Source organism: Trachypithecus francoisi, unplaced genomic scaffold (genome assembly GCF_009764315.1).
Source record: "Trachypithecus francoisi isolate TF-2019V2 unplaced genomic scaffold, Tfra_2.0 Lachesis_group1, whole genome shotgun sequence".
NCBI lineage: Eukaryota > Metazoa > Chordata > Mammalia > Primates > Cercopithecidae > Trachypithecus > Trachypithecus francoisi.
The window spans coordinates 137,238,530-137,264,743 of record NW_022681454.1 but is presented as its reverse complement, the minus strand read 5'-3'; the positions used below and the strand labels follow the sequence as shown (position 1 = coordinate 137,264,743).

Genomic DNA, 26,214 nt, shown 5'->3' with positions numbered 1-26,214 from the left:
AATACGAAGTAAAGGCCTGGCATGGTGGTTCACACCTGTAATCCCAGCACTTTGGGAGGCCAAGGTAGGTGGATCACGAGGTCAGGAGATCAATACCATCCTGTCTAACATGGTGAAACCCCGTCTCTACTAAAAATACAAAAAATTAGCCGGGCATGGTGGTGGGCACCTGTAGTCCCAGCTATTCGGGAGGCTGAGGCAGGAGAATGGCGTGAACCCAGGAGGCAGGGCTTGCAGTGAGCCGAGATCACGCCACTACACTCCAGCCTGAGCAAATGGGCAACAGAGCAACACTGTCTCTAAATAAATAAATAAATAAATAAAATTTAAATTTAAATTTAAAAAAGGAATTATGTTAGCTTATTAAAGACTGAGAAGTTCTGCACATGAAAACCTGTTTAAAGCATTACTACTGTGTTTCCCAAACATGTTTGATCATGTAAGTTTATTCTCCCACCTAACAATAATTGCTATTTCATGGAACAATTTGAGAAATGATACTCTAAAGAAATTAAGGTTACCATATACTCTGCATATGTCCTTGGTTTTCCTATGACTGGAAGTTTAGCAGCAGTCAAGCTGTATGATAAACATTCTGTTGATTCTCTAATCCATTGTGAATCATTTATACTAGGTAAAAATTATTTGAAAACTTTGAAAGTTTGCAGTATAAGAAATGGACAAAGTGACTGAATCTAGGCATAATGGAGCCACTGTACAAAACATTTTTTCCAGTTCTTACCTTTTTACAGAACGCTCTGTCCTCAGATAACCTATTATAAAGCAAAATCTTTTTAATTTTTTTCCTGAAAACATTGACCTTTAAATCATATCATGCACCATGTCTTCTACTTATAGTCTTCAAATATTTAAATTCCATGAAAAACAAAATTTTGTCAGCTATTGCTTAAAATAAAGATAAGACTTTGAGGAAAACAAACTGTCTTCTATTTAAAAAATGAAAAAGAACAAAAGAATACCTTCCTTCTGATTATCATAGAAGCATTTTGAGCATGTATTTGCCCCTCATGGGGCATAATATCCTTTAGTCATCATAACAGTCCTTTAAGGTGTAATTATGGGCCATGTCTACATATTATAGATGAGCAAATAGAGACATAGACGCTTAGAGCTTAAATGACTTGCCCTTACCCAGGGAGTCACTAGAGTAAATGGCAGAATCAAGAATAACTCTCAGGTCATTTTGTCTTTAAAGTACACGCTTGTAGCCACTGTTGTAGATAGCTTAAGAAATAAAGCATGGTACAAAGTATAGGGGAAAATCACCCCTTTCAAATCAGAGGTACTTAAAATTTTGTTTCCTCTGTTTTTTAATACAAAATATGTACACCGATTGAGTTCAAACTGTTAACATTTTGTATGCTATCATGTTTTACCTTCCTGTCACTAAATTTCTTCAGAAACATTTACAACTATAGTCCTTTATTAAAATGATCATTATTTCTGGTTGTTTCTCTAGTTTTCATGTCTTTTTGTTTTCATTCATTTAATGAAATCATAACCTTTTTTGTTTTTACTGTTTGACAACCATTTCCTCATTGATTTCTGTCACATATAATTCATTAATTTAACCAAAAAAAAAAAAATCTCTTCAGTAAGTCTGTGCCTCATTGCCATAGCAAGGCTATTTCCATTTAAAAATTACCAATAAATAAAAAAAAAAACTTTGCTGAGAATTACACTGTGTTGTAAATTTGTAAGAGACCGTCCTGTTCATTCTTTTAGCTGTTATACTAAACTGAAAATTTCCCATATCTCCTGGCTCTTTAGGTCTGAAAGCCAGCTTATTGATTGAGATTATGAATCTCTTTGCTGGAGCTATTTAATTAAATGTACAACCTATTTAACATGGTAAGGTGTAGTGAACTCAAAGTATCTAAGATCATTAGCAATTTCTTAGAAATCTTGCTGTAGCTGTGGTTCTTATGGCCTTTGTTTTTTTAGTTTATAAAGTATAAGTATAGTGCCTACCTTGTCAGAATTTGAAATCTCCTGTTGTAGTTTTAGTCACAGTATCTTATTCTTAATTTATCAGTTTTGATGGAAAAAAATTTAAACAAATTGATTGGTTTGTCTGCAGTTGATTGTAATCATTCTATTTTTAATATTTTAATGATGTGTCTTGTAATACAGTAGTAGAAAACTGTTTTTGCTTATTTCCTGTAGATTGTAGATATGCTTTATATGAGCTTTCTGATAATGTAAAAGAATTTATACTTACATGAATTGAGAATAATAACATTAGATTTTAAAGGGCAATTAGTAATTTTTATTTATCAGTAGTACGGTTCTTTTTCCCTTTATTCAGATATGAAGTAAATTTTCAAGATGGTATTGATTGTGGAGGTGCATACATTAAACTCCTAGCAGACACTGATGATTTGATTCTGGTATGATATTTTAATATTTAAGAAAACCTTATTAAAGTTAATAAGTATTTTTAAGGAACAGTTGATAAAAGTGAACATTTTTATCTTCAACTGAAATTGAAAAGAACTGTAGATATCTTTTTTCAATGTGAATTTACATAGCTCTTACAATTTGCCTTCAAGTTTTATATAAAGCTGTGTTACTTGAAGGCATCAATTTTATAATCTTTAAAGACATGAAAAAGTTTACCATGTCTGTAGGACAAAAACTTCGTGGTACTTATAAATTCTTTTGAAATATAGCTTAGAGTTATTTTCTTTACAGAATAAGACTCTTGTTTGTTTAGAGAAGTATAACAAAGTAAAGCAGTGAAACAAAATGGCCAAAGAACCAAATTAAAAGGGGTTAGTAACCCATAGAAAGTAACTAATTTTAAAAACTTTTCATGATGAAGTAGGTTTATACTTCTAAGAGGCTGTATTAGGAACATTGGAAGGTTGGGGATGTTTCTTACAGCCTTCTCCTGTAAATGGCTGTTTCAGACTTTCTGCATATAACAGAAATACGATAGATGAGACATCAGGGGTATGTTTTTCAGAACACATGGCTGTACATAAGCTATGAAATGTGGATGGAAGACTTTTTCATGTATTACTCATTATTATTAGGATCAAGTGAAGGAGAGACCAGTGTAGTATATGTTGAAGCTCTTGTTTTAGATGAACACTTGAAGGTAGGATGACAAAAAAATCGAATGCCAAGTATTTCTATCAGCACTTTATCTGATTAATTCACTTAATTCTCAGAGAACTCTTATAAGGTAGGTATTACTATCATCTCCATATTTCAGAGGTGATGAAATGGAGGTACAGAGAGCTTTAAAAAATTGACTCACAGTGACATACAGCTAGTTTAAGTGGCAGTGATAGGATTTGAACCCCAGTATCTGACTCCATACCCCATGCTTTAACCACTGTGCGATGCCAAATAGAGAGAAATGCATGGCCCCCTGTCTGTTTTTATGTCTGAATAAATCTCTCTTCATCTTGTGCTCAGAGGGTCATTTTCTGATATCTTCATAAATAATAGTAATGGGTAACAATTTTAATCTTAAGGCCATAAATATGCTTTCCTCTAATGCCCAATTCTCTCAATAAAATATTAGTAATATAGATTTACATAGAGAATTGAAGCATATTATGATGTTGCTAGAGTATTTTCAGCTTCTTTCCTACATCTTCAGGAAGTAGTGTGTACTTTAAAAAATCTATATTGAAGTAAAATTTGTCGTTTTTCCACGACTTCTATTGTCACTTGTATTAAATAGCTAGCTCTTTGGTGAATTATCATTTAATATATTTTTGTAAACTCTACCCATTGGATAGAATACAGAAATTCATTAAATACTCTGTGATTCTGGACTAATGCCAACACTAATCTCTCTTTGAAGGAAAACTTTTATGATAGAACATCCTATATCATTATGTTTGGACCAGATAAATGCGGAGAAGATTATAAACTTCATTTTATCTTCAGACATAAACATCCCAAAACTGGAGTTTTTGAAGAGAAACATGCCAAACCTCCAGATGTAGACCTTAAAAAGTTCTTTACAGACAGGAAGACTCATCTTTATACCCTTGGTATACCCTTTCATTTCATTCACGTATTCAAAAATATTTGCTGACTATTGATATATTCATGGCAAGTGCTTTACGAGAAAACAGACATGCACCCCATCCTGAAGGAGCTTATCTTTTTCAGAAAATAGGACATGTATAATGACAGCACAGGTAGGAAATAAAGTGCCATATAAGAAAGAGAGATAAGGCACAGCTAAGAGTTCACAAGCAATATTACTTCCAGCTTAGAGACTTGGAACAAAGCTAGGAAAGATTATATTTGAGCTCATCTTGAAGTACAGATAGAATGTGGAAGACAGTAGGGTGAAAGGACGTTTTAGACGTTGTGACAGTGGTGCTGTAAGAACAGAAAACTAGAAAATCAAAAGGAAGAAGCCCTTAATGCCAGACTAAAAAGTTTAGACTTTATTCTGTAGGTAGTTGTGATTATTGTTATGTTCTACCTCGTGTTGGTTGTGGCATGTACTTCGAAAGGAAAAGCATTGAGCAGCCATATATTAATATACTTAAGTAAATAGGAATTTGCATAGCTATGGGGGTGAGGGACATTATAAGGAGTTGTTTCACCCATTCTCAAGTATAATGTCTGTAGAGCTCTGGTGGGCCACTATCAAAATCAGAGCATATTGGAACCTAATAGGACATTTTGAAATGGCCCTATCAGCTTCCTTTCTCACGTCTCAACTCCACCCAAGATTAAAGTATTTCAATCTTTTTCCCTAAATGCTGCAGTTGTACAAGCATTCATTTTGTCTGCTAGGGCAATGCCCATTTCATCTTCAATATCAGATGTGATATAATAAACATCTTTATGAAATAATTGAAAAATAAAACGGCATTTTGGGGAACACCAAGTAAACTGTAGAAATAATGAGAAAATATAACTAGAACAGAATAAATGAATTGTTTGTGTTATACTTACAACACTTTAAGATTGTATCAAAAAAATTAAATGCTGAAAAAGATTAGCTTGTATCTTATAACTATAAAAGAGTGAAGCTGACTCGTTGTGAGTCCCAGAGCAGAGCTATTTGGTATTATTTTTTATTTGAGAAGTAATGGAGCATTTTGTTGTAAAAAATGCAGTTTAAAACAAAATTTTATCTTTATTTAGGAAATATATCTGGTGATTTTAGAATATTTTGGTTTACTACATTGGTTATTCCTCTATTTCTGGTTGGGAAAAAAGCTTTACCCATGGAGTTAAGGGTAGTTACATTATTTAGAAGATTATCTTTAAAGTGTACATCAAAATGATAACTATATTTAAATTTGTCCTTAGTGATGAATCCAGATGACACATTTGAGGTGTTAGTTGATCAAACAGTTGTAAATAAAGGAAGCCTCCTAGAGGATGTGGTTCCTCCTATCAACCCCCCCAAAGAAATTGAAGATCCCAGTGATAAAAAACCTGAAGAATGGGATGAAAGAGCAAAAATTCCTGATCCTTGTGCCGTCAAACCAGAAGACTGGTAAGCAAATAATTCGGTAGCAAAGCACTATTTGGCATAACTAGGTAACGAAACAACATGTAAGTGAAGTTTACAGCCAATGAAGTTTATTGTTTTAAACATCAGAACTACTTATGTTTAGTATTTTGGGTGAAATATATTCTAAAATAGATTTTACACTTCCCTCCCTGTTAATATTTTTTTATTTCTATTGATAATGATGTTGCATTTTTCAATATATGTTTATTTTTTATGTTTTCATTGCTGTGGATAAAAAATTTCATAAATCCAAAATATCAGTGCTTTAATTTTCAATCCTAGTTTGATCTTTATTGTACGTATGTGAGAGGTGGGCAGATTACCTGAGGTCAGGAGTTCGAAACCAGCTTGACCAACATGGCAAAAACCCATCTCTACTAAAAACACAAAAATTAGCTGGGCATGGTGGCGGGTGCCTGTAATCGCAGCTACTTGGGAGGCTGAGGCAGGAGAATTGCTTGAACCTGAAAGGCAGAGGCTGCAGTGAGCCAAGGTCGTGCCACTGCACTCCAGCCTGGTGACAGAGCGAGACTGTGTCTCAAAAAAAAAAAAAAGTACGTTTGCCCTTAAATGAGAGAAACCACATATAACTGCCTCATTCTGATTGTTGAAATGTGTTAGAATTTGTTTTACAAAGTACTAAAAGAAATGCTCCATTAAATTTTAACTTTTGGTTACTCTGAGCACTCAGAGACTCAAGATGACATTGATATCAGGCAAACACAAATCTGTACATTTGTAGAGTTCATTATTTCTGTTCATTTTGTAATTCATTTGGAAAATCATGAAGTGGCCTCTTGTTTAAAATGTCTATCTTTCTGTAATGATGAAAACTATATTAGTAGTTCAGTACTTTATGTTTACATACTTTAGAATTTGCTAAGTGTTTTGTTTTTGTTTTTGTTTTTGTTTGAGACGGAGTCTTGCTCTGTCACCCAGGCTGGAGTGCAATGGCGCGATCTCGGTTCACTGCAGCCTCTGCCTCTGGGTTCAAGCAATTCTCCTGCCTCAGCCTCTTGAGTAGCTGGGATTACAGGCGTGCACCACCACACCCGGCTAATTTTTGTATTTTTAGTAGAGATGGGGTTTCACCATGTTAGTCAGGCTGGTCTCGAACTCCTGATCTCGTGATCCGCCCAGCTCAGCCTCCCAAAGTGCTGGGACTACAGGTGTGAGCCACCACGCCAGCCTAAGTGTTGTTTTTAAAATGAAAATACTAGAATTAAATAAGCGGGGTTTAAAAAATTATATTGGAATAGGGAAGAACTTTCCAAATATGACATAAAATCCAAGAATCCTTTAAAAATAAGTTCAATTACATGAAAATAAGTGATTTGTATATTGCAAAAAAAAAAAAACCTTCCCTAAACTATATTGAAAAACACACAAGAACCAGGAAAAATTATTTTCAATCATATAGCTGACAGAGAGCTAATTTCTTAATATAAAGGTGATGAGCTAAGAAAAAATAGTTTTTATATATCACTTATGCTACTAAATGTACATTCAAAGTTCAGTGAGATACCATTTTTCACCTATCACATGGGCAAAAATCAAGAAGTTTGGTAACACTCTTCACAAGGACAGGAGAAAATAAGTACTTTTGCATGCTGCTGGTAGAACTGGAAATGGAGTGTAACCATTATAGAAAGTAATTTGGATGCTACTATCAAAATTTAAAATGTCCATAATCTTAACAATTATATTTTCACAGATAAGAAATGGCATATATTCTAGGACATTCACTATAGCATTGTTTGTATTAATAATAGTAAAATTTTGGAAACACTAAATGTCCTCCAAGAGGAGATAAACTAAATAAATTATGGTATATCCTCAAGTAGAAAACTATGCAGCTGTTAAGAATGAAGCCATATATATATATATATGTGTGTGTGTGTGTATATATATATGTATGTGTGTGTATATATATATATATGCTCCAGCCAGGCATGAGCATGGTGGCTCTCTCTACTAAAAATACAAAAACTTCGCCAGGCGTGGTGGCAAGTGCCTGTAATCCCAGCTACTCTGGAGGCTGAGGCAGGAAAATTGCTTGAACCCAGAAGGCAGAGGTTGCAGTGAGCCGAGGTCGCACTATTGCAATCCAGCCTGGGCAACAAGAGCGAGACTCCATCTCAAGCGAAAAAACAATAATAATAATGGAGCTCCTAGAACAGTCTTGACACATAGTAAGCATGCAATATATATTTGATGAATGAGTTTTTAAGTAACAAAAGCAAGGTCTAATATATTATGTATAGAATGCTATCATTTGTATTAAAAAAAGAATGTATACATGTGTGCATGTATGCATAGAGCACAACGGGGAATATGTACCAAAAATTGGCAAGTTAGCAGAAGATTTAGGTAGGTGGTAGATGAGGACAAATAACAGGCACAAACAAAAGGGAGGGAAATAATTTTGTGTGGTACCTTCTGAGTGTTGTAACATATGCATTTTTAAACTTTTTGAATAATTAGTAATTAATATAAAACATTGTATTTACAGGGATGAAAGTGAACCTGCCCAAATAGAAGATTCAAGTGCTGTTAAACCTGCTGGCTGGCTTGATGATGAACCAAAATTTATCCATGATCCTAATGCTGAAAAACCTGATGACTGGTAAGCACTTTTCATCTTCAAATGTCGATTTTAAATGTTTCTTACATGCATTTTTGTTACTAGTTTATATGACTGATCTGAGACTTGAGGTTACTGTATTTGCTTTAATATCCTAAGGAATGAAGACATGGATGGAGAATGGGAGGCACCTCAGATTCTTAATCCAGCATGTCGGATTGGGTGTGGTGAGTGGAAACCTCCCATGATAGATAACCCAAAATACAAAGGAGTATGGAGACCTCCACTGGTCGATAATCCTACCTACCAGGTAACAACCGCTTGTTCCAATTCTTTAGTGAAGTTAAAAAGGTTGTGATCTTTTCTGTTTAAATATCTAATTATCTATGTTAACTTTTGGAAGTTTCATTTTTAATATGTCAGAGAAAATAGACCCCAGCTAATTTATATTTTAAAAGTAGAGCATCAATTATTTAATTTTCTGGGGAAATAAATCACTTCATACTATATTCTTCCTGAATTATCAGTTGATGTTCACTTTGAAATAAAGTTCTATTTTAGAAGTAAATATAAGAAGTAAATTCTGATCAAATAGACATACATTGTACATTTTAGTAATTAATGCCTGTGCTTAATTAATGTACTTATTCTTTAGTATTATTAAAATTCTGATTTTTGGCCGCGCACGGTGGCTCACGCCTGTAATCCCAGCACTTTGGGAGTCTGAGGCGGGCAGATCACGAGGTCAGGAGATGGAGACCACCCTGACCAACATGGTGAAACCCCATCTCCACTAAAAGTACAAAAAATTAGCTGGGCATGGTGGTGCACATGTGTAGTCCCAGCTACTCAGGAGGCTAAGGCAGGGGAATCTCTTGAACCCTCGAGGTGGAGATTGCAGTGAGTTAAGATCGCGCCACTGCACTCCAGCCTGGCAACAGAGCAAGACTCAAAAAAAAAAAAAAGAAAAAGAAAAAGAAAAAAAAAAAAACCCTGGTGCGGTCTTGACTCACTGCAACCTCTGCCTCCCGGGCTCAAGCGATTCTCCTGCTTCAGCCTCCCAAGTAGCCGAGATTACAGGTGCGCCCCAGCACACCTGGCTAATTTTTGTATTTTTAGTGGAGACGGGGTTTCACCATGTTGGCCAGGCTGGTCTCGAACTCCTGACCTCGTGATCTGCCCACCTCAGCATCCCAAAGTGCTCGGGTTAGAGAAGTAAGCCACCGAGCCCGGATTTTTTTCTGATATCAATCAGACATCTTTTGAGTGTACCTAGCTTTTTATATTAAAAGTTTCTATGTTATCCACTTAACCCTCTAGTTTTATCTTTGTAATTATTTATGGACACGTTCTAACATTATATATATGCAGTTTCATATTCTAATTACTCACTGTAGTTTTTATTAAAAGCATTTAACACAAAATATTTATTTTGGTAAATATTGTTTAATGTCTGTCTCTTTTATTCTACTTTAAACTCCCTAATACAAGAACCATGTATGTCTCCATCATCTGGCATAGTGCCTGGTCCAGAATACATACATGTGATGGTGGAGTGACTCAGTGAGCAATGATATTGTTGAATGTATTTGATTTAATTGACAGTTTAATCATTTAAGATCTAATGGAAGTTTTATGTTGAGTAGTTGTGCTGAGATTCAACCATACCTGATTAATGATATCTGTCATGGGTATATGTTAAATGGAGTAACTCCATTTTTGCTATACAATAATCTTTCTGATTTGCACAACTTGACTAACATTTTGTGATGAATAACTTTACTAAATCTAAAAATTTGTCTAAAATAGACAAATTGTGAAATTTATTCACGTTTCTGTTTATGTTGGATTTTCCCTTTTCCTTTTTTTGCAGAATTTAAAATCATTATCCCTCATAGGAAACATCGTGTACACAGCAAAAAGAAACAAGATTTTATTTTCAGTATATTACTAATGAATTAATATCAGTTAAAGTTTTCTTTTTTCCAGTTAGCATTGTGAATTTCATTCAACAGCAGCTATTTATTAAGCAGCATTTATAATGAAGTTATTTTATTTGAAAATGTCTTCAATTACTTTTTCTTCCAGGGAATCTGGAGTCCTCGAAAAATTCCTAATCCAGATTATTTCGAAGATGATCATCCATTTCTTCTGACTTCTTTTAGTGCTCTTGGTTTAGAGCTTTGGTCTATGACCGCTGATATCTACTTTGATAATTTTATTATCTGTTCGGAAAAGGAAGTAGCAGATCACTGGGCTGCAGATGGTTGGAGATGGAAAATAATGATAGCAAACGCTAATGAGGTATGGTGTTGACCAATAGCAGTAGTGATATAACTATGAATAATGATAATAAGATTTGGTCTTGGTTGTAGGTTATTCAAATGGCTCTTTTAAAGGCAAATAAATGTGCAATAATTACTAAATGCCAAGGAAATGTGTTTGAATAAGTTTATGCAGACAAAATATTTTGCTTTTTATGTTACTTCATTATGAACTACATATGCATATGTAAGTCCTCATTTTATTCATTGAATTATAATATCTCTAATGGTATTTAATGCTTATTTACTGTTTATAGAAGAAAACTATTTAATATCTTTGTCATCTTGCCAATTCAAGACCTAAGTGATAATGATAATCTAAATATTACATTATCATTTAATCTAATGATTAAGTGTTTGTTTATTTTAACTATTTTTTACTTAGAGGAATGTACAAAGAATTTATATTTTAACATTATTAAATTCTGTTCCAGTTTTTTCCCAAAATCTTTAACACTGTTTAGAAAAGGTTAAGCTAAATAATTTCAACACAATGCATCTTAGAAAATGTATCTTTAAATTCAGTTGCTATAAAGAAAAATTCTTACCTTACATTTGGTTCCTTGGGTCACCAGTGAAAAACCATCAAAAGAGTAGGTAAAGAGGGATTCTCGTTTTGAACCTCTTGTACCTAAAACATTTGATTTTTTAAATTTTATTTTAATAAGAGAAATAATATCCTTATTGAAGGTCTTGTATGTGACATGTGTTTATATAAAAAAGAAAACAATTCTGAGGTATGATTTTAATAAGTTCTTTAAAAGTACAGAATGAATGATCAGAGTACAGAATGAATGATCACTTCAAATAAACCAGGTAATACATCCATAAAAGGTAGTTCTATTCTGAAATTTACCAAAAAGGAAAATTACCATTTTTCTTGCCAGTATGTTAGAAGTTTCCACTTTTGTCATAACATATCTGCTGCTATCAACTCTCACTCAGTGATGCATGCTAATAATTAAATTAGACTTTACAAAGTATAAGGTGGGAAAATGAAACTTCTTTTACTTACAAGTTCATCACTCCTTAATGTAAAATGCCTGAGCAAATAAGTTTTTTGTATCTTGTGTTACCCAGTAAAAGGTTTGTAAAATTTGAATTGCATTTTTGTGCTTATCTCATCTATAGCCTGGTGTATTAAAACAGTTAATGGCAGCTGCGGAAGGGCATCCATGGCTTTGGTTGATTTATCTCATAACAGCAGGAGTGCCAACAGCATTAATTACTTCATTTTGTTGGCCAAGAAAAGTAAAGGTAAAGAAAATTGATTTCCTTCAACTTTTTTCCCCAAATTTCTTATTGTTTAGGAGTTCTATAAATTGAGCAAGTGATTCTTAAAAGTAATAAACTAAATGTCTCATAAGTTTTACTTTCATTATGTATGTTATCAATTATTGCAAAAAAAAAAACCTTTTCAAAATAGCACTCTGCCTTAGTAAAAATATGTTAACTACCACAGAAGAAATACAAAGATACAGAGTATAAAAAAACCGACATATGTATACCACAAACAAAAGGAGTACTAGAGCAAGAAGGAAAGGAAGAGAAAGCAGCCCTGGAAAAACCGATGGACCTGGAAGAGGAAAAAAAGCAAAGTGATGGTGAAATGCTTGAAAAAGGTAAGACAATAAGGGTGATTTATAATGGAGACCCTGGGTAAAGCTCATAATACAGTATATTGCCTTGAAATAACTAGGTGTTACACTTGTTTATTATCAAGTTTATACATCTGAATCTCCCAAGAATATGTGACTATGGCAAGAAGGAGTAATAGTCAGTCATCTGAGCAGTCACCCTGTTTATAGTTTTTGTGTTCTAGGAAGAAGGAGATTTAAAGAGTGTTCAGTTGCTTCAGAGCCTAGCAGTTATGAATCCCATAAGCCATAGCTTCTTGCAAGGATGTTTCTTGGCTCTGGGAGTGTAGAAGATGAGATGGAGGGTGATAGAGGGTATATATAATGGCCTCTATAGAAAAGAAATAGATATAAAGCAGGTGATTGCAGCAACAAAATCAACACCAAGTCTTCCAACGGCTATTGTTAATCAGATGCTTATCATACAGAATAAATAATTTAATTAATTTTCTGAAAGGATTGCTGAACCTATATCCCCTTCCCATCCTATATTAAACTCTTGAAGATGTTAGAACTGAAGTCACCATTTGGTGGCTCTCCACTGAGACCTCCTTACATGAGGTAAAAATAAAACTATTGATTTGCCCAGTGTCCCAAGTCAAATGTCTTGAAGCACAATGTTTAACTCACTTGACAAAACAGTTGACTTAAAAACACGTGTGTCTATTTTTTTAAGAGAGAGTGTATATATATACACACATATACATGTATAAACGCATGTACATGTATGTATTAGGATCGGTATCTAAAACAACAAATACTTCAGGTTGTAAGTTTTCAGCCATATTTTTGTAACTTCTTAGTGCTTAGTGTATTGATGTCTGGATCAACCTTATTTAGAGGACATTTAAGTATCAGAAGGGCCTGCTTGTATAAAGGTACTTTCACCTATACATGTAGTCCCACACTGGAACTACATGGCAGAAGTAGAGTTGATTTTTTAGCTTCCCTTTCCCCAAAGCCCATTCTTGGTGGGGTAGGAGTTTTTACTTTATATAGCTCCTAGGACATGCTTAATATCTTTTGGTTAACAATGATGACAAAGCTTGGAGGTTCTGCTAAATGGAATCCTAAGGAGGGTCAATAACTGAAAAAATGCCTGATAATGTCCACAGAGAACAAACGTAAGTAAATAACATATTGAAGATTAAAAGATCACCAAAAATTAAAGGAAGTATTTCCCGAGACAGGAACACAGGAAAGATGATTATTTTTTGGTTTTCATATTACATACAGACTGAATGCTTAAGAAGTTTTTTAAACTTGTCCCCCAACTCAAATATGATGATTCATTTATAAAATTGGCAATATAATGAGTATTTATAATTTTTAAAATTTTGAATGGAAGAAGTTGCTTCTAAATCTTGGAATAAATCTTGGAATTTAAATAAATCCCCTTTATTGTACTTAATACTTTTCAGTAGCAAAATTCTAATTTATTGAGTCTTTGCTTTTAATAAAATCTGTATTCTAGAAGAGGAAAGTGAACCTGAGGAAAAGAGTGAAGAAGAAATCGAAATCATAGAAGGGCAAGAAGAACATAATAAATCAAATAAGTCTGGATCAGAGGATGAGGTAACAGAAAATAAACTGGTTTCTATGTATAGTTGTTATCCATAAAAAGTTCTTTCAATAAAAGCACCAATCTGGTTTATGAAAGAATTTTTGCCATATTTCTCTCAGCTTTTCTAAGAGCCTCTATATTGTTTTTAAAACATATCCATAAGGAAGGAAAGACTATAATTTATATTGTCTCAATGCCTAGTAAAACAGTATAGAGCAAGCCTGTGACTTACAAAATATGAAGATAGAATACGTGTATCCAAAATTATGACTTTCTCATTGAAATTCTATTGAAAAGCATAATAAACACATTGTTTGAATATTTAAAAGATAATTGTCATTATTATAATTTTTATAGCTGTTGTAAAACATCCTTAATGTCTCAACATTTTACTCTCATGTTTTGAAATATTTATTCACTGGGTAGTTGAGTACTATCTGCCTGACAGGGTATTTTTCTCAAATCTTTAATGAATTTCCCCCACCCCCATCAGTCTACCCCGTTTTGTGTCCTGATATAAAATGGAATTTTGCACAATGCTTTTTTTTTTTTTTGGTAAGTTATTATGGAATGAGAAATCCAGAGTATAATTAGAGCCAGAGCTTTCTTTTTTCTTTTTCTTTTTTTTAACCCAGCATAAACCAAAAACCAGTTTTCTCTGGCCCTTAAAGAGCTGCATAGCCTTATCCCACAGTCACCATGCTAACATATTACATTCCAACTACGTAGGTAGGATAAAAGTACAGTTCTGCCTGCTGTTGCATGTGATTAAATTTTGTATTTTATCTATTTGAAGAAATCCTCCAAATAAATTTGCAGTTATTGTTAAGTCTTTCCTAATGTTCAATCAGTACACATACTGGCTGCTGGTCTTCCTGCCCTCTGAGTTTTTATAGGGACTTTGGGGACCATTATCTAGTATGAATATCCATATTTAGGGAGATCTAGGTGAAGACAGTTTCTTCCAGAGCCAAGGTTTAAATAATCATTGTTTCTGCTGTGACTTTCTTAAAATAATACCTGCAGTCATTTACTTGAATATGTATTCTATTTACATTTATGTTACAAAACACTTTGTGTACCTTCAAAAATATCTTAATTCCATCTTTCAATCTGTCTTTTTATGTGTATGTCTCAGTGAGCTAGAATACATCGATTTTTGTATAGCCTTGAGAAATAACTATAACTTTATTTCATATAATACCTTCATAATAGCACTTGATTGATAGCACATATATTTTAGAGAATAATAAATATATTGTTTACTACTATCTACTAGTTACTTGTTATACTAAAAGAAACCTTTTCATAATTATTTTTTCTAGATGAAAGAAGTAGATGAGAGCACAGGATCTAGAGATGGGCCAATGAAGTCAGTACGCAAAAGAAGAGTACGAAAGGACTAAACTAGATTCAACTATTTTAAATTCCTGAGAGGGATGTTTGGCATTCTAAAATCAGCATGCCAGACTTGAACTTTAATCAATCTATGCACATCCTGTTTCTAATATCTAGCAACATTTTTCTTTCAGACATTTATTTTAGTCCTTCATTTCAGAGGGAAAAAAAAGCATCTTTGAAGTTACCTGGTCTTTGAATTTAGAATAAAAGTTGCACATTACATATCGGATCTAAGAGATTAATACCATTAGAAGTTACACAGTTTTAGTTGTTTGGAGATAGTTTTGGTTTGTACAGAACAAAATAATATGTAGCAGCTTCATTGCTATTAGAAAAAATCAGTTATTGGAATTTCCACTTAAATGGCTATACAACAATATAACTGGTAGTTCTATAATAAAAATGAGCATGTGTTCTGTTGTACAGAGCTAAATGCAATAAAGTTTCTGTATAGTTGTTTGATTCTATCAACAATTGAAAGTGTTGTATATGACTCACATTTACCTAGTTTGTGTCAAATTATAGTTATGGTCAGTTGTTCGCTTAAATTATAGATTCCTTTAAAGAGGTGCTTTGTTCACAAAATCACTGGATTATATTGTAGCATATTTTACATTTGAATACAAAGATAATGGGTTTTATCAAAACAAAATGATGTACAGATTTTTTTTTCAAGTTTTTATAGTTGCTTTATGCCAGAGTGGTTTAGCCCATTCACAAAATTTCTTATGCATACATTGCTATTGAAAATAAAATTTAAATATTTTTTCATCCTTAATACCCTATTTAACAGGTTATTGTTGGGGAGGCTTTATATTATTTTCCTTATTACTAAGAGATTCTAATGGCTGATTTCAATTCATCATGCTTTTATATATTTTTCTTGTTTCCAGTGGGGTTGGAATGCTTTTGTATTTTTATCTTTTTTCTTTTTTCCTGACAAGTTTCAGTCTATTTTAAGTCTGTCATCTCATCTATGAATAGCTTCAAAGCTGCCACTGAGGTGGGTGGATAGGAGCAACTATTATTATTGCTCTTCTTTTTAAATCAGTTGCCATGTCACTGGACTATATTAAAATGGAGCTGTATTGTTCCATTTAAAGCATTTTGTTTATGAAATTCTTATGTCTGGGTAACAGGTTTAGACTCTGGAAGAGGATCTAAATCTTTGAGACCACAGAACTACTTGAATACTAACTACCTAGAGAACTTTCCACATGTTAGGTAGGATTTTGGATTTCTTCACAGACGTACACATACCCCATCTTTGGGCAAGCCCTAAACTATTATAGGTTCCCATACAACTCCTTCCCCAGTAGGTAAATTTAGAACTTATGAATAAGGAAAATAAGTCTCTAGCTTCTGCTTTTACTGAAGGAAGCCAAACATAGCCACTAATACTATTCACTCCTTACTTCAAAGACTGAATTGAGAAAGAAAGTAAGTTATTTACTCCATTGTTATACTCTGAACTTCTATAAATTGGTGGTAGAAAATCTTAATACATAGTATTTAGCCATACTTTGTATTTATTTAATATGAACTGAACACATCTTGCAAGCATTCTCCCTCTCTAGCTCACCTTGCATTTGGAGTGTAATAACCCTAGATGAGAATATTTCTGAAGGTAAAGCACTACTTCGGGAGATAACTTCTTTTTTAATTTAATGAAAACCTTCTTGCCTGGGAAGATTCTTGCATGTGAACATTTTTCTCTAAAGACTGTTTAAAGCTTGTTTTTTTTTTTTTTTGTTTTGTTTTGTTTACTTTCTTGGTTGCAGATTCATTTGTTTGGTTAAACTCCATGAGCTTGCAGTGGTAAAATTTGAGCAACTGAATTTGCCAAATCACTGCTAATTCCTGTGCACATACTCCTTTGTGGATGTACCGTAACTGACAGGTTTAACAAAACTAAAACTCTAATGTATAACCTGTACTATATCCATGCAATAGATAGTCTTTCTTAATAATAAAATGGCTTTTTCCTTTTATTCCCTAATCTGACTTTATTGTTCAAAATGACTTACATCTTATCCATAAAGGAGAGAAATAGTGTATTTTGCTTTTCTTTATTTTAGTTTGCCTTTTCAGAGGCTTTTTAACTTGATCAGTGTAAAGTAACGTCCCTTTTCTTGAATATTTTTTACTGATGGTCTTGCTTCCATTAATCATTTCTCCAGGAAAACATCATGTTTCTAGAATTAGTCTTTTTGAGGTATCAGACCACATTTGGAGGAGAAACATGATGGAACTGCTTACATGTTAAAATGAACCACTAGAAATGAATTTAATGTATTTTAAAATTTCAGAATTCTAGTCCCTAAATGGTTCTGTATTCAGTAGAAACTATTCAGAATAGTTAAAACATAAATACATTACAATCTAGGCATCTGTGAACAATGTTTTGTTCTCTTTTCAATTGTGGCTATATGTTCTAACTTTAGCAGGATTTAAAGATTATAAGATGGCTAAAGATAATTAAATCTTTTATATGTGATCTATTAAAACATAAAAGAATTTCTGCATACATTTCAACAATTTCTTCTCCCTCAAAAGTATATAACTCCCATGTATTTCCATAGTATGAGAGCTGAGTTTTGGAAATAAAATTATCCCTTAATCTGAAAGGTCAGATATGAGGCAAATTGATGGGAAAGAGAATGCATGGAAAAGTAGGGTAGTTTTAGAGAAGATGGGCAACATGACAACTGGAAAAATGGGCTTTTACCACCCAACATAGTTATCACATATTTTGTGTTTGTTAAATGAATACTTTTTTGGTAAAATTTGGGAGTATTTCCAAGTTTTAATAGCACTTGATAAGCCATCTATAATGTATACATTTTAAAACAAGATACATTATAAAATTGATTACAATGAATGTACAACTTCAGCTTCTGTCGTCTCTCAACCCACCCTTTCATAGGTCCAAAGGCCAACGGCCAACATAAAGTCCTTGTTATAGTAAATGTGCCTTTTTTGTTGTTTTTGTTTTTTGAGGAGACAGAGTCTTACTCTGTCGCTCAGACTAGAGTGCAGTGGTACCGTAACTCACTGCAGCTTTGAACTCCTGGGCTCCAACAATCTTCCCACTTCAGTCTCCCGAGTAGCTGGGACTACAGGCAAGTACCCCCATGCCTGGCTAATTAAAACAAAATTTTTTTTTGGAGAGACACGGTCTCACTATGTTGTTCAGGCTGGTCTCAAGATCCTAGGCTCAAGGAATCCCCTTGCTTTGGTGTCCCAAAGAGCTGGGAATACAGGTGTGAGCCACCACACCTAGCCTTGTAAATTTGTCTTTTAAATACCATTAATCTCTGATTTCAGTGAAATAAACTGCAGCTAGTTTTCTGATAAGAGTAAGAAGGAATTAAGTCTCTTCCAATTCTTAACCTTTCATATCTTCACGTTATCTGTTCTTTCATGATTTACAAATGCTCTTAACAACTAATCTCTGGTATCCACTGGTAATAATTTTGGTTACATGCACATTGAAGAATCTGATGACAGCCACCACAGAGTGTTCAGGGAAAAACAAAATTTTTATTGGGCAAAGTAAAGAACAGCTTTACATTCTAAAGTTAAGATCAATTTTGCTTTTCTTTGGACCATAAAATTAATTTTAGATTTTATAATTCAACTATCATTTTTCTTTTACAAAAAGGACTAGATCACAGGGAATAGGGACAGGAATAGAGATGCGATATTAACTGGTTGGAACTAAATACATACATGATTTTGGTTACTTTTCTACAAAAGGTTTTGTTGCTACAATTCCATAACCAGAAATCTCTGAAAAGTGAAAGGTTTTTCCTAGCATTTTGGTAACAAAACTCACCCGGTAGCTGAGCCTGACTTTCCCAGCAAGATTTTATATATATATATAGTCTTTCTTTATCCTACTTTAATACTCATTTTGCTGCAGAAATGTTAATATACTTAATTATACGTGTTGTGCCAAACCATATTGGTGTCTGAGTCACATTATTTTATAAAATCTGAAAAACTCCAAATTCTAAAACATCTGGCCCTACAAGTTTCAGACGAGGAACTGTGATTTGTAGTAACCTGCTGTGAGTCCAAAGGGAATATAAAGAGAACACATTTTGCATAGAATGGCAGTGTCAGTATTGGGGAAATTCCTCCTGGGAAACAGTGGGGAAAATGGGTGTCTTGAACTATTTGGGATGCTATAATAAAATATAGACTGGGTGGCTTATAAACAACAAATTTATTTCTCAGTTTTGGAGGCTGGAAGTCTGAGATCAGCGTTGAGGGCCCTCTCCCAGGATGCAGACTGCTGTCTTCTGTGTGGCAGAAAGAGAACTCTCTGAGGTCTCTTTGCATAAGGACACAATCCCATTCACGAGGGCTTCACCCTCATTACCTAATTATCTCCCAAAGGCCCCACTTCCTAATCACCTTGGGGTCAGGATTTCAACCTAAGAATTTTGGGAGGACACATTCAGTCCATAACAAGGAGTATGCTGATTTTTCCCTACCAAATATTATTCTACCAGCATGCAAGCTAGGAAGTACTAAAGAAAAAACCATTCTGACACTTGTTAAAGCAGTAAAGAAGACTACTCAGGACTGTATGTGTTAAGACCATCATCCAATAAGGGAAAGAAACCGGGCCCAACTAACACAGCAAATACAGCTGAGGATTTATAGTCAATGAGCAGTGATGAGGTCAGTGTATGGAAAATTACTAAGTGGAGACATCAAGAGCAGGATGATTCTTGCCAGAGACAGGCCAGGTTGATGATCATATTACTGAGGATGGGATTCTCGCTAAACTGATTTAGCAGGATTTCTGCTAAAACTGGACTAGTGAAAAAGAGGGCTCAAAGGAGCCTGTCTAAAATTTGATCGAGTCTTTTCCAGAAGCTGGACACAGTCCCTGTGCACACTGTGTACCACTTATATTTCTAATGAAGAAATTATCCTGAAGTATTGCATAGCAAAAACTAAGTATATAGCATTAGCTTACCATTAACATGACAAGCAGTGGGGATCTATTTTGACGCCTACTAAGCTAATAGCTCTAGTTGGAAAAAGACAGTATGTTAAATGAATTGGCTATTCCTTGCTTTCAGCAAGGTATCAAAAAATTTTGACATTTTCAAGCAGAGATGGAAGGGAATAGACCAAATTCGGATACAAGGAACCTCACAAAATTAAGCCAATTGTTTCTGAAGTCTGAATAGCAGCAAAGGTTCAAAATTATTTTTGAGGTGTGGGAGATTGGGGGAAAGCCCATGAAGACTTCTCTACCAATTGTTAAGCCAGAGGAACCCAGCCTTGCAGTGATGATCTGCATGTAACATTCCCAGTGCAATCTTATTTTCAGTTGATCTCAAGATAGCCTCCATTAAAGAAAGGCAAAAATAATACACACTTTGAGAATTTGGTCAAAAGCTTGGTTGTGGTTCCGTGGCGTATGGAATCAGAAGCATACTGATAAAAATGCTTGAGTTTTTAAGAGACTCATATTCCCAAGAAACATGAGCTTGGCCTTAAAATGCGCACCAAGTTCACACCAGCAGGAAGTGGACTGTCTTCACAATTCCCAGGGAGTGAACACCCAACCTCTACTTCCGAAATAGCCATAGAAAATGGATAGGGAGTAAATTTCCAGAGGGGAAACCATGGAGTTCAACGAACAAGGGAGTCCCCTGCCAGAGATCAGAATCATAGTGGAATCAAGGAACTGCTCCACTACTAGGGACAAAATCTTCATACATCTCCCAGGAGCATTCCACAATTTTTGCATGTTTCCCTTTATTCCATTTTCCAAATTGAGACTTTTTATTTGGCCATCCTGTCCCCACTACATTATAAATGGGCAGCAGCAAGGGTGAGGGCAAATAATTTGTCTATCAGTTTAGAGATTGTCAGACTGCTAGAAGCCACATCTAAAGGGATGGACTTTATTAATAGAGATTGTGAGCTGAATCACTAGCTGGATGAAGAGGGATTACTCTCTATGTAATGGAAGATACTTAGTAGCACAAGAAGAGCTGTGGCTGAGGCTGCTAGTGGCCACCAAAATCTTGTATTTATAGCTGGAATATGGCTTCCCAGCCATGGACTACATTTCTCAGCTCCTCTTGTATCTAGATGTAACTAAGTCTCCACACCACTGGAATATAAGAAGATATATGAACCATTTCCAGGCACAGCCCATAAAACCTTGCATATGTATACTTCCATGCTCTTTTCCTGCAAATTAGATGGGTAACCACTAGAGTGACTTGAAAGCCATGATTTAAAATGGCAGCACCATCCTCAGCCAAAGTCCCTGAGTGAACAAGGGCTACTAGCCTGCAATGCTGACCTTGGAACCACTGGTTGGGAGAGAAACTTCTGTATTTATATTCTTTATCACTGGGTCTCTTACTAAAGTAGCTTAGCCTACCCTAAAAAATACAACTTCCTTTTTCCCTGGAGATCTTGGATCCTTTGAGTGCTTTGCTTTTGTTCTCTAAGTTAATGTTTAATAGTCTATGATATTTATATTGATAACCAGTTACAGTTTTATTAATAAAAATGTTATTCCCCTAAATAATCAGTAACTGGGTACTTAAATAAGATACACTATTCTGTGGCATTGAACAACCCTGTATACGCCACTAAACCTAAATACCCCATTTACTTAGGCAACTATATCAAAACACACACAACCTCTGAAATAGCTTTTTATTAAACAGCAAAGCAGAACTGCAACACAATTTAAATGTCTGTAAATTAGGTCACAAAAGGGATGCAAAATGTTTGCAGTTTCACTATTATATATTCATACAGCTAAAGTCATTCATCAACTCTTACACCAATACATAAGATTATTCCATGATTAAAAGTAGCCCAAATCTAATAACCATAAGCTATATTAGTGGATCTCTTTTCATATTATAAGATTTTAGCATTACTTCCAATATTGATTTCCTTTCCAAATGGAATCTGCAAGCTAAATTTTTAAAAATTGTTAAAGGATGACTAAAACTCTTCAAACCCAGTAGCAGGGTTTACAGAAAATTCTAGAACAAGTGAGATAAAATACTGAGCAAGATAATAAGTATACATGTAAAACTCTCCCATTTTATTCACTATTCTAACACTAATACACTGTTACGGAATTTTGCAAAAGTTGCCCTGCTAGGTACGAATCAACTTAGAGACCAAACTCTTTGTAACTGTTCTCATCCAGATGTGGCTTACATAAGGGTAGTCAAACTTAATCCACTTTCATATATATTTCCCAAAAGATCTACTCTGTGCCAGAGAAAACACAAATCTGGAGTGAAAATATATGAAGTTGGTTACTACTGTTTACCAAGTACTTTTCCACCCTATTTCCATTTTTCCTCAAAATTTTCTATTTTAAACATACACATGACCAGAAATTATATATTTTCAAATACAAAATGAGTTATTTTGTGCAAAAAGAAGTTTTTAACAACAAATATTCTCAAGTTAATTCAGTTTCAAAGAAAAACCTTCATTTTTAGCCTCCATCTATTTCCAATTAATTGAAGAGACACTAGCATTCCTATCTTAATACTAAATACACAAATGACAAACCCTAACTGAGACAGTATCTTATTTTGGTTAAGTTTCAACAATTAAAATACAGGTTACTCTCAGAGATGATTAACTATTAAAATTACTTTTACAAATGTGACACCAATTTTTTTCCTTAAGGGAAGGGAAATAGGAAGGAAGAGGCAAATGGAAAAGAGGCACAAGATGGTGGACAGGGTACATAAAGCTATGCATTTAGTACATGATTTTGGTCACTTTTTCACAATATGGTGGTTATTTTCTTGTATATCTCACTAATCCTATAATAAAAGACAGTGCTAAACCTACAAATTCAATAAAACATTCATCTTTAAGTTTCATAAATATATGCAATTCTAATTATAAAGTCTCTACAATACATTTGCACATTTTCATAGACTAACATAATACACAAACTTACGGAAGCCTCCTGTTATTGTGTTATTTTTGTCTACATCTGACATTTTCTTCATAAATATTCAATGAAGCCACAAAGGTACTGTAACTTTTGGAATCTATCCAAGTTTTAAAGAAAAAATGATCAGCAGCAATTCCATAAAACAGAAGGGTATCAATCCCTTACTTTCTTTTGCTTTTTGTGTCAGTTGTTTGAAAAACACTAGAAGCTGACATGAGGTTTTCTATATATTGTCCAAGAACTTGGTTTTCTGATTTTAGCTTCAGATTTTCTTCCTTAACTGCATCTACTCTTGCAGAGAGATCTTTATAAAAAACAAAAATGCCCATTATCAATACAACAATGACAATGATTCCATATTACAAAATTCTTAGGATTCATTCTTAAAAGAGATAACACAATCCTTAAATTTTAAGAATTCGGATTTTAGAGACAGCAAGGTAAACAAACTGAGTGCAAATTAGTAGACAAATTCCTAAAAATACTTTACATTAGACTAAATGTTATTCTTTGTAAATAGCATTAATGTTGGGTAGTTAATTTTCAAAAAACACTTTGTTTTTAAAATGTGAATTCTGGTTCCATTTTATGTCTTATCAACATAAAACCATAACATCTTTACTAGAAATGTTTAAGATATACATCAGGTTAACACAATTGAATTCATATACTGAATACAGGCAGTCAGTTTCCAAGCAACTGATCATCTTGTAACATTATCAAGACATTCAACACATGCAGTTCCTGATGATCATATAAGAAGTTAATTCTGGCTGGGCATAGTGGCTCACGCCTGTTATCCTAGCACTTTGGGAGGCCGAGGCGGGTGGATCATGAGGTCAGGAGTTTGAGACCAGCCTGGCCAACACAGTGAAACCCTGTCTCTACTAAAAATACAAAAAAAATTAGCTGGGCGTGGTGGTGGGCACCTGTAATCTCAGCTACTCAGGAGGCTAAGGCAGGAGAATCACTTGAACCCAGGAGGCGGAGGTTGCAGGGAGCCAAGATTGCGCCATTGCACTCCAACCTGAGTGACAGGAGTGAAACTCCATCTCAAAAAAAAGAAAAAAAAAGAAAGAAAGAAAGCTAATAGGGAAGTGACAGATGACTTTTATTAACTCTGTAAAATGTAAGTCAGTGGGAGGTTCTGAGTGACATGATCTGCTCACTGTGGCACCAAAAACACAACCTCTTAATTTCATTAAAACTCAAAAGATGCTTCAGTGTTAGTATTAATTTTATGCAAGACTTAGAAAATGAAAAAATTCAGGTAAATTCCTTTTTAATCTCCAAGGCTAATACACTGTTTCTACTTTAAAACAAGCTTTATTAAAGCGGACTTAGTAACACATTGTGGGGATTTAAAAGGGAGTCTCATACTAGCCAGCATTATGTTAGGCTTTAAAGAGGGAAGCATAATAACACCATTTGACTTGACTGAAGTGTATCTGTTCTTTAAACTACCAAAGCAGGAAGATCATATATATATATAAACTTTGAAGTTCATTCTTTTAAAAAATTATACATTCTAACAAACAAAATTTAGCAATATAAATGCTTACAAGTTCAATTAATTGGCTGTCATTCAAATAAACTACAAAATGCAAGCTAACCTTCAAGTGTGTGTTGGAGTTCCAACACTTGATTAATAAGTCTTGTTTTTTCCTCCAGTTCCACCTGATTTTCAGCATCAACTGCTGTAATATAAAGGTTCAAATTTACTATTAATTAACATTAGGTACTATTTGTGTAGGGTAGCACTTAAAAATCTGCAAAATGTTTTATATTCATTCTTACTTGACTTATACAAGAGCCCTGTGAAATAAAATGTTGATCCCCAAATTGCAGATAAGGACACCAAGGTAAAGAAGATAAAAATAACTTGCCGGCCGGGCGCGGTGGCTCAAGCCTGTAATCCCAGCACTTTGGGAGGCCGAGACGGGCGGATCACGAGGTCAGGAGATCGAGACCATCCTGGCGAACACTGTGAAACCCCGTCTCTACTAAAAAAATACAAAAATACAAAAAAAAAAAAAAAAAAAAAAAAAAAAAAAACTAGCCGGGCGAGGTGGCGGGCGTCTGTAGTCCCAGCTACTCGGGAGGCTGAGGCAGGAGAATGGCGTGAACCGGGAGGCGGAGCTTGCAGTGAGCTGAGATCCGGCCACTGCACTCCAGCCCCGGCGACAGAGCAAGACTCCGTCTCAAAAAAAAAAAAAAAAAAAAAAAAAAATAACTTGCCAACCTCTCATAGCTAAGGAATGAAAGCTGCTTTGGTTGGTCCTTTCTGACACTAGATGAGATATACATAAGGAATTAGCCAAGATCCAACTCTTCTAAATATTGTTTCTCTGCCCTTTCCATTGCTTAATAAAGCAAAACATACAGAAAACCAGGAGTATACAAAAAAGAAAATGAAGAACATACCATCCATGTCAGCATTCATCATCTTGGGCAACAAACTTTTCTGCCTTGGATACAAAATCTTTGATGAACGGTCTACAATAAGAAAAATTTAGAAATATAGATACACACAGCAATAAAATATAAGCCTGTTTTTCAAAGGAGGATGATTTTGTTAAATATGACATAGCCGGACTTTTCATATGCTTTACTATTTTTAAGAATAAAATAAATGCCTAATGGGTAAATAAGCAAAGGATATAAATAGTTTGAGTGAGAGAAAATGTTAAGCTTCTTGATAATCAAAAGATACATAAATACCACCATATAATTATTATTTTTTAAAGGAGGTAATGATCAATACTAGCAAAGAGTTATGGAAAAACAAATACACAAACATTGGACACAACTTTTAAATATGTACTCTTTTTGGAAAGCAATATGATAATAAGATTCATAAAAACATTTAAATATTTTTTAACTAAGTATTTTATTCTTGGAAATTTAGGCTAAGGACAATAATGCAAAGAAAGTTATATACATAAAAATCACTTCAGGCCGGGCGCGGTGGCTCAAGCCTGTAATCCCAGCACTGTGGGAGGCCGAGACGGGCGGATCACAAGGTCAGGAGATCGAGACCATCCTGGCTAACACAGTGAAACCCCGTCTCTACTAAAAAAATACAAAAAACTAGCCGGGCGCGGTGGCGGGCGCCTATAGTCCCAGCTACTCGGGAGGCTGAGGCAGGAGAATGGCGTAAACCCGGGAGGCGCAGCTTGCAGTGAGCTGAGATCCAGCC

The 26,214-nt window shown here is 34.4% G+C and overlaps 2 protein-coding genes across 8 annotated transcripts in view; one reads left to right on the top strand and one right to left on the bottom strand.

Moving 5' to 3' along the window:
* CLGN (calmegin) overlaps positions 1–15,808 on the top strand; it is a 32,753-nt gene extending 16,945 nt beyond the window's left edge. Inside the window, exons 6-15 of one of the 2 annotated variants that reach the window (XM_033215324.1) lie at positions 2,330–2,411; positions 3,842–4,034; positions 5,317–5,506; positions 8,037–8,150; positions 8,268–8,418; positions 10,197–10,412; positions 11,564–11,689; positions 11,898–12,054; positions 13,544–13,644; positions 14,959–15,808. In XM_033215324.1, coding sequence (XP_033071215.1) covers positions 2,330–2,411; positions 3,842–4,034; positions 5,317–5,506; positions 8,037–8,150; positions 8,268–8,418; positions 10,197–10,412; positions 11,564–11,689; positions 11,898–12,054; positions 13,544–13,644; positions 14,959–15,039 — 1,411 coding nt within the window. In that variant the 3' untranslated portion in view covers positions 15,040–15,808. Of the gene's footprint in view, positions 1–2,329; positions 2,412–3,841; positions 4,035–5,316; positions 5,507–8,036; positions 8,151–8,267; positions 8,419–10,196; positions 10,413–11,563; positions 11,690–11,894; positions 12,055–13,543; positions 13,645–14,958 lie in introns of both variants that reach the window. The other variant, XM_033215322.1, reaches the window with a different exon arrangement.
* A 5,911-nt stretch (positions 15,809–21,719) lies between these two features.
* SCOC (short coiled-coil protein) overlaps positions 21,720–26,214 on the bottom strand; it is a 46,235-nt gene continuing 41,740 nt past the window's right edge. For all 6 annotated transcript variants that reach the window (XM_033215320.1, XM_033215316.1, XM_033215317.1 and 3 more), the window contains 3 exons: positions 25,440–25,511; positions 24,629–24,712; positions 21,720–23,319 (listed from right to left, as the gene is read on the bottom strand). In XM_033215320.1, the coding sequence (XP_033071211.1) occupies positions 23,177–23,319; positions 24,629–24,712; positions 25,440–25,511 (299 nt within the window). In that variant the 3' untranslated portion in view covers positions 21,720–23,176. The remainder of the gene's footprint in view (positions 23,320–24,628; positions 24,713–25,439; positions 25,512–26,214) is intronic.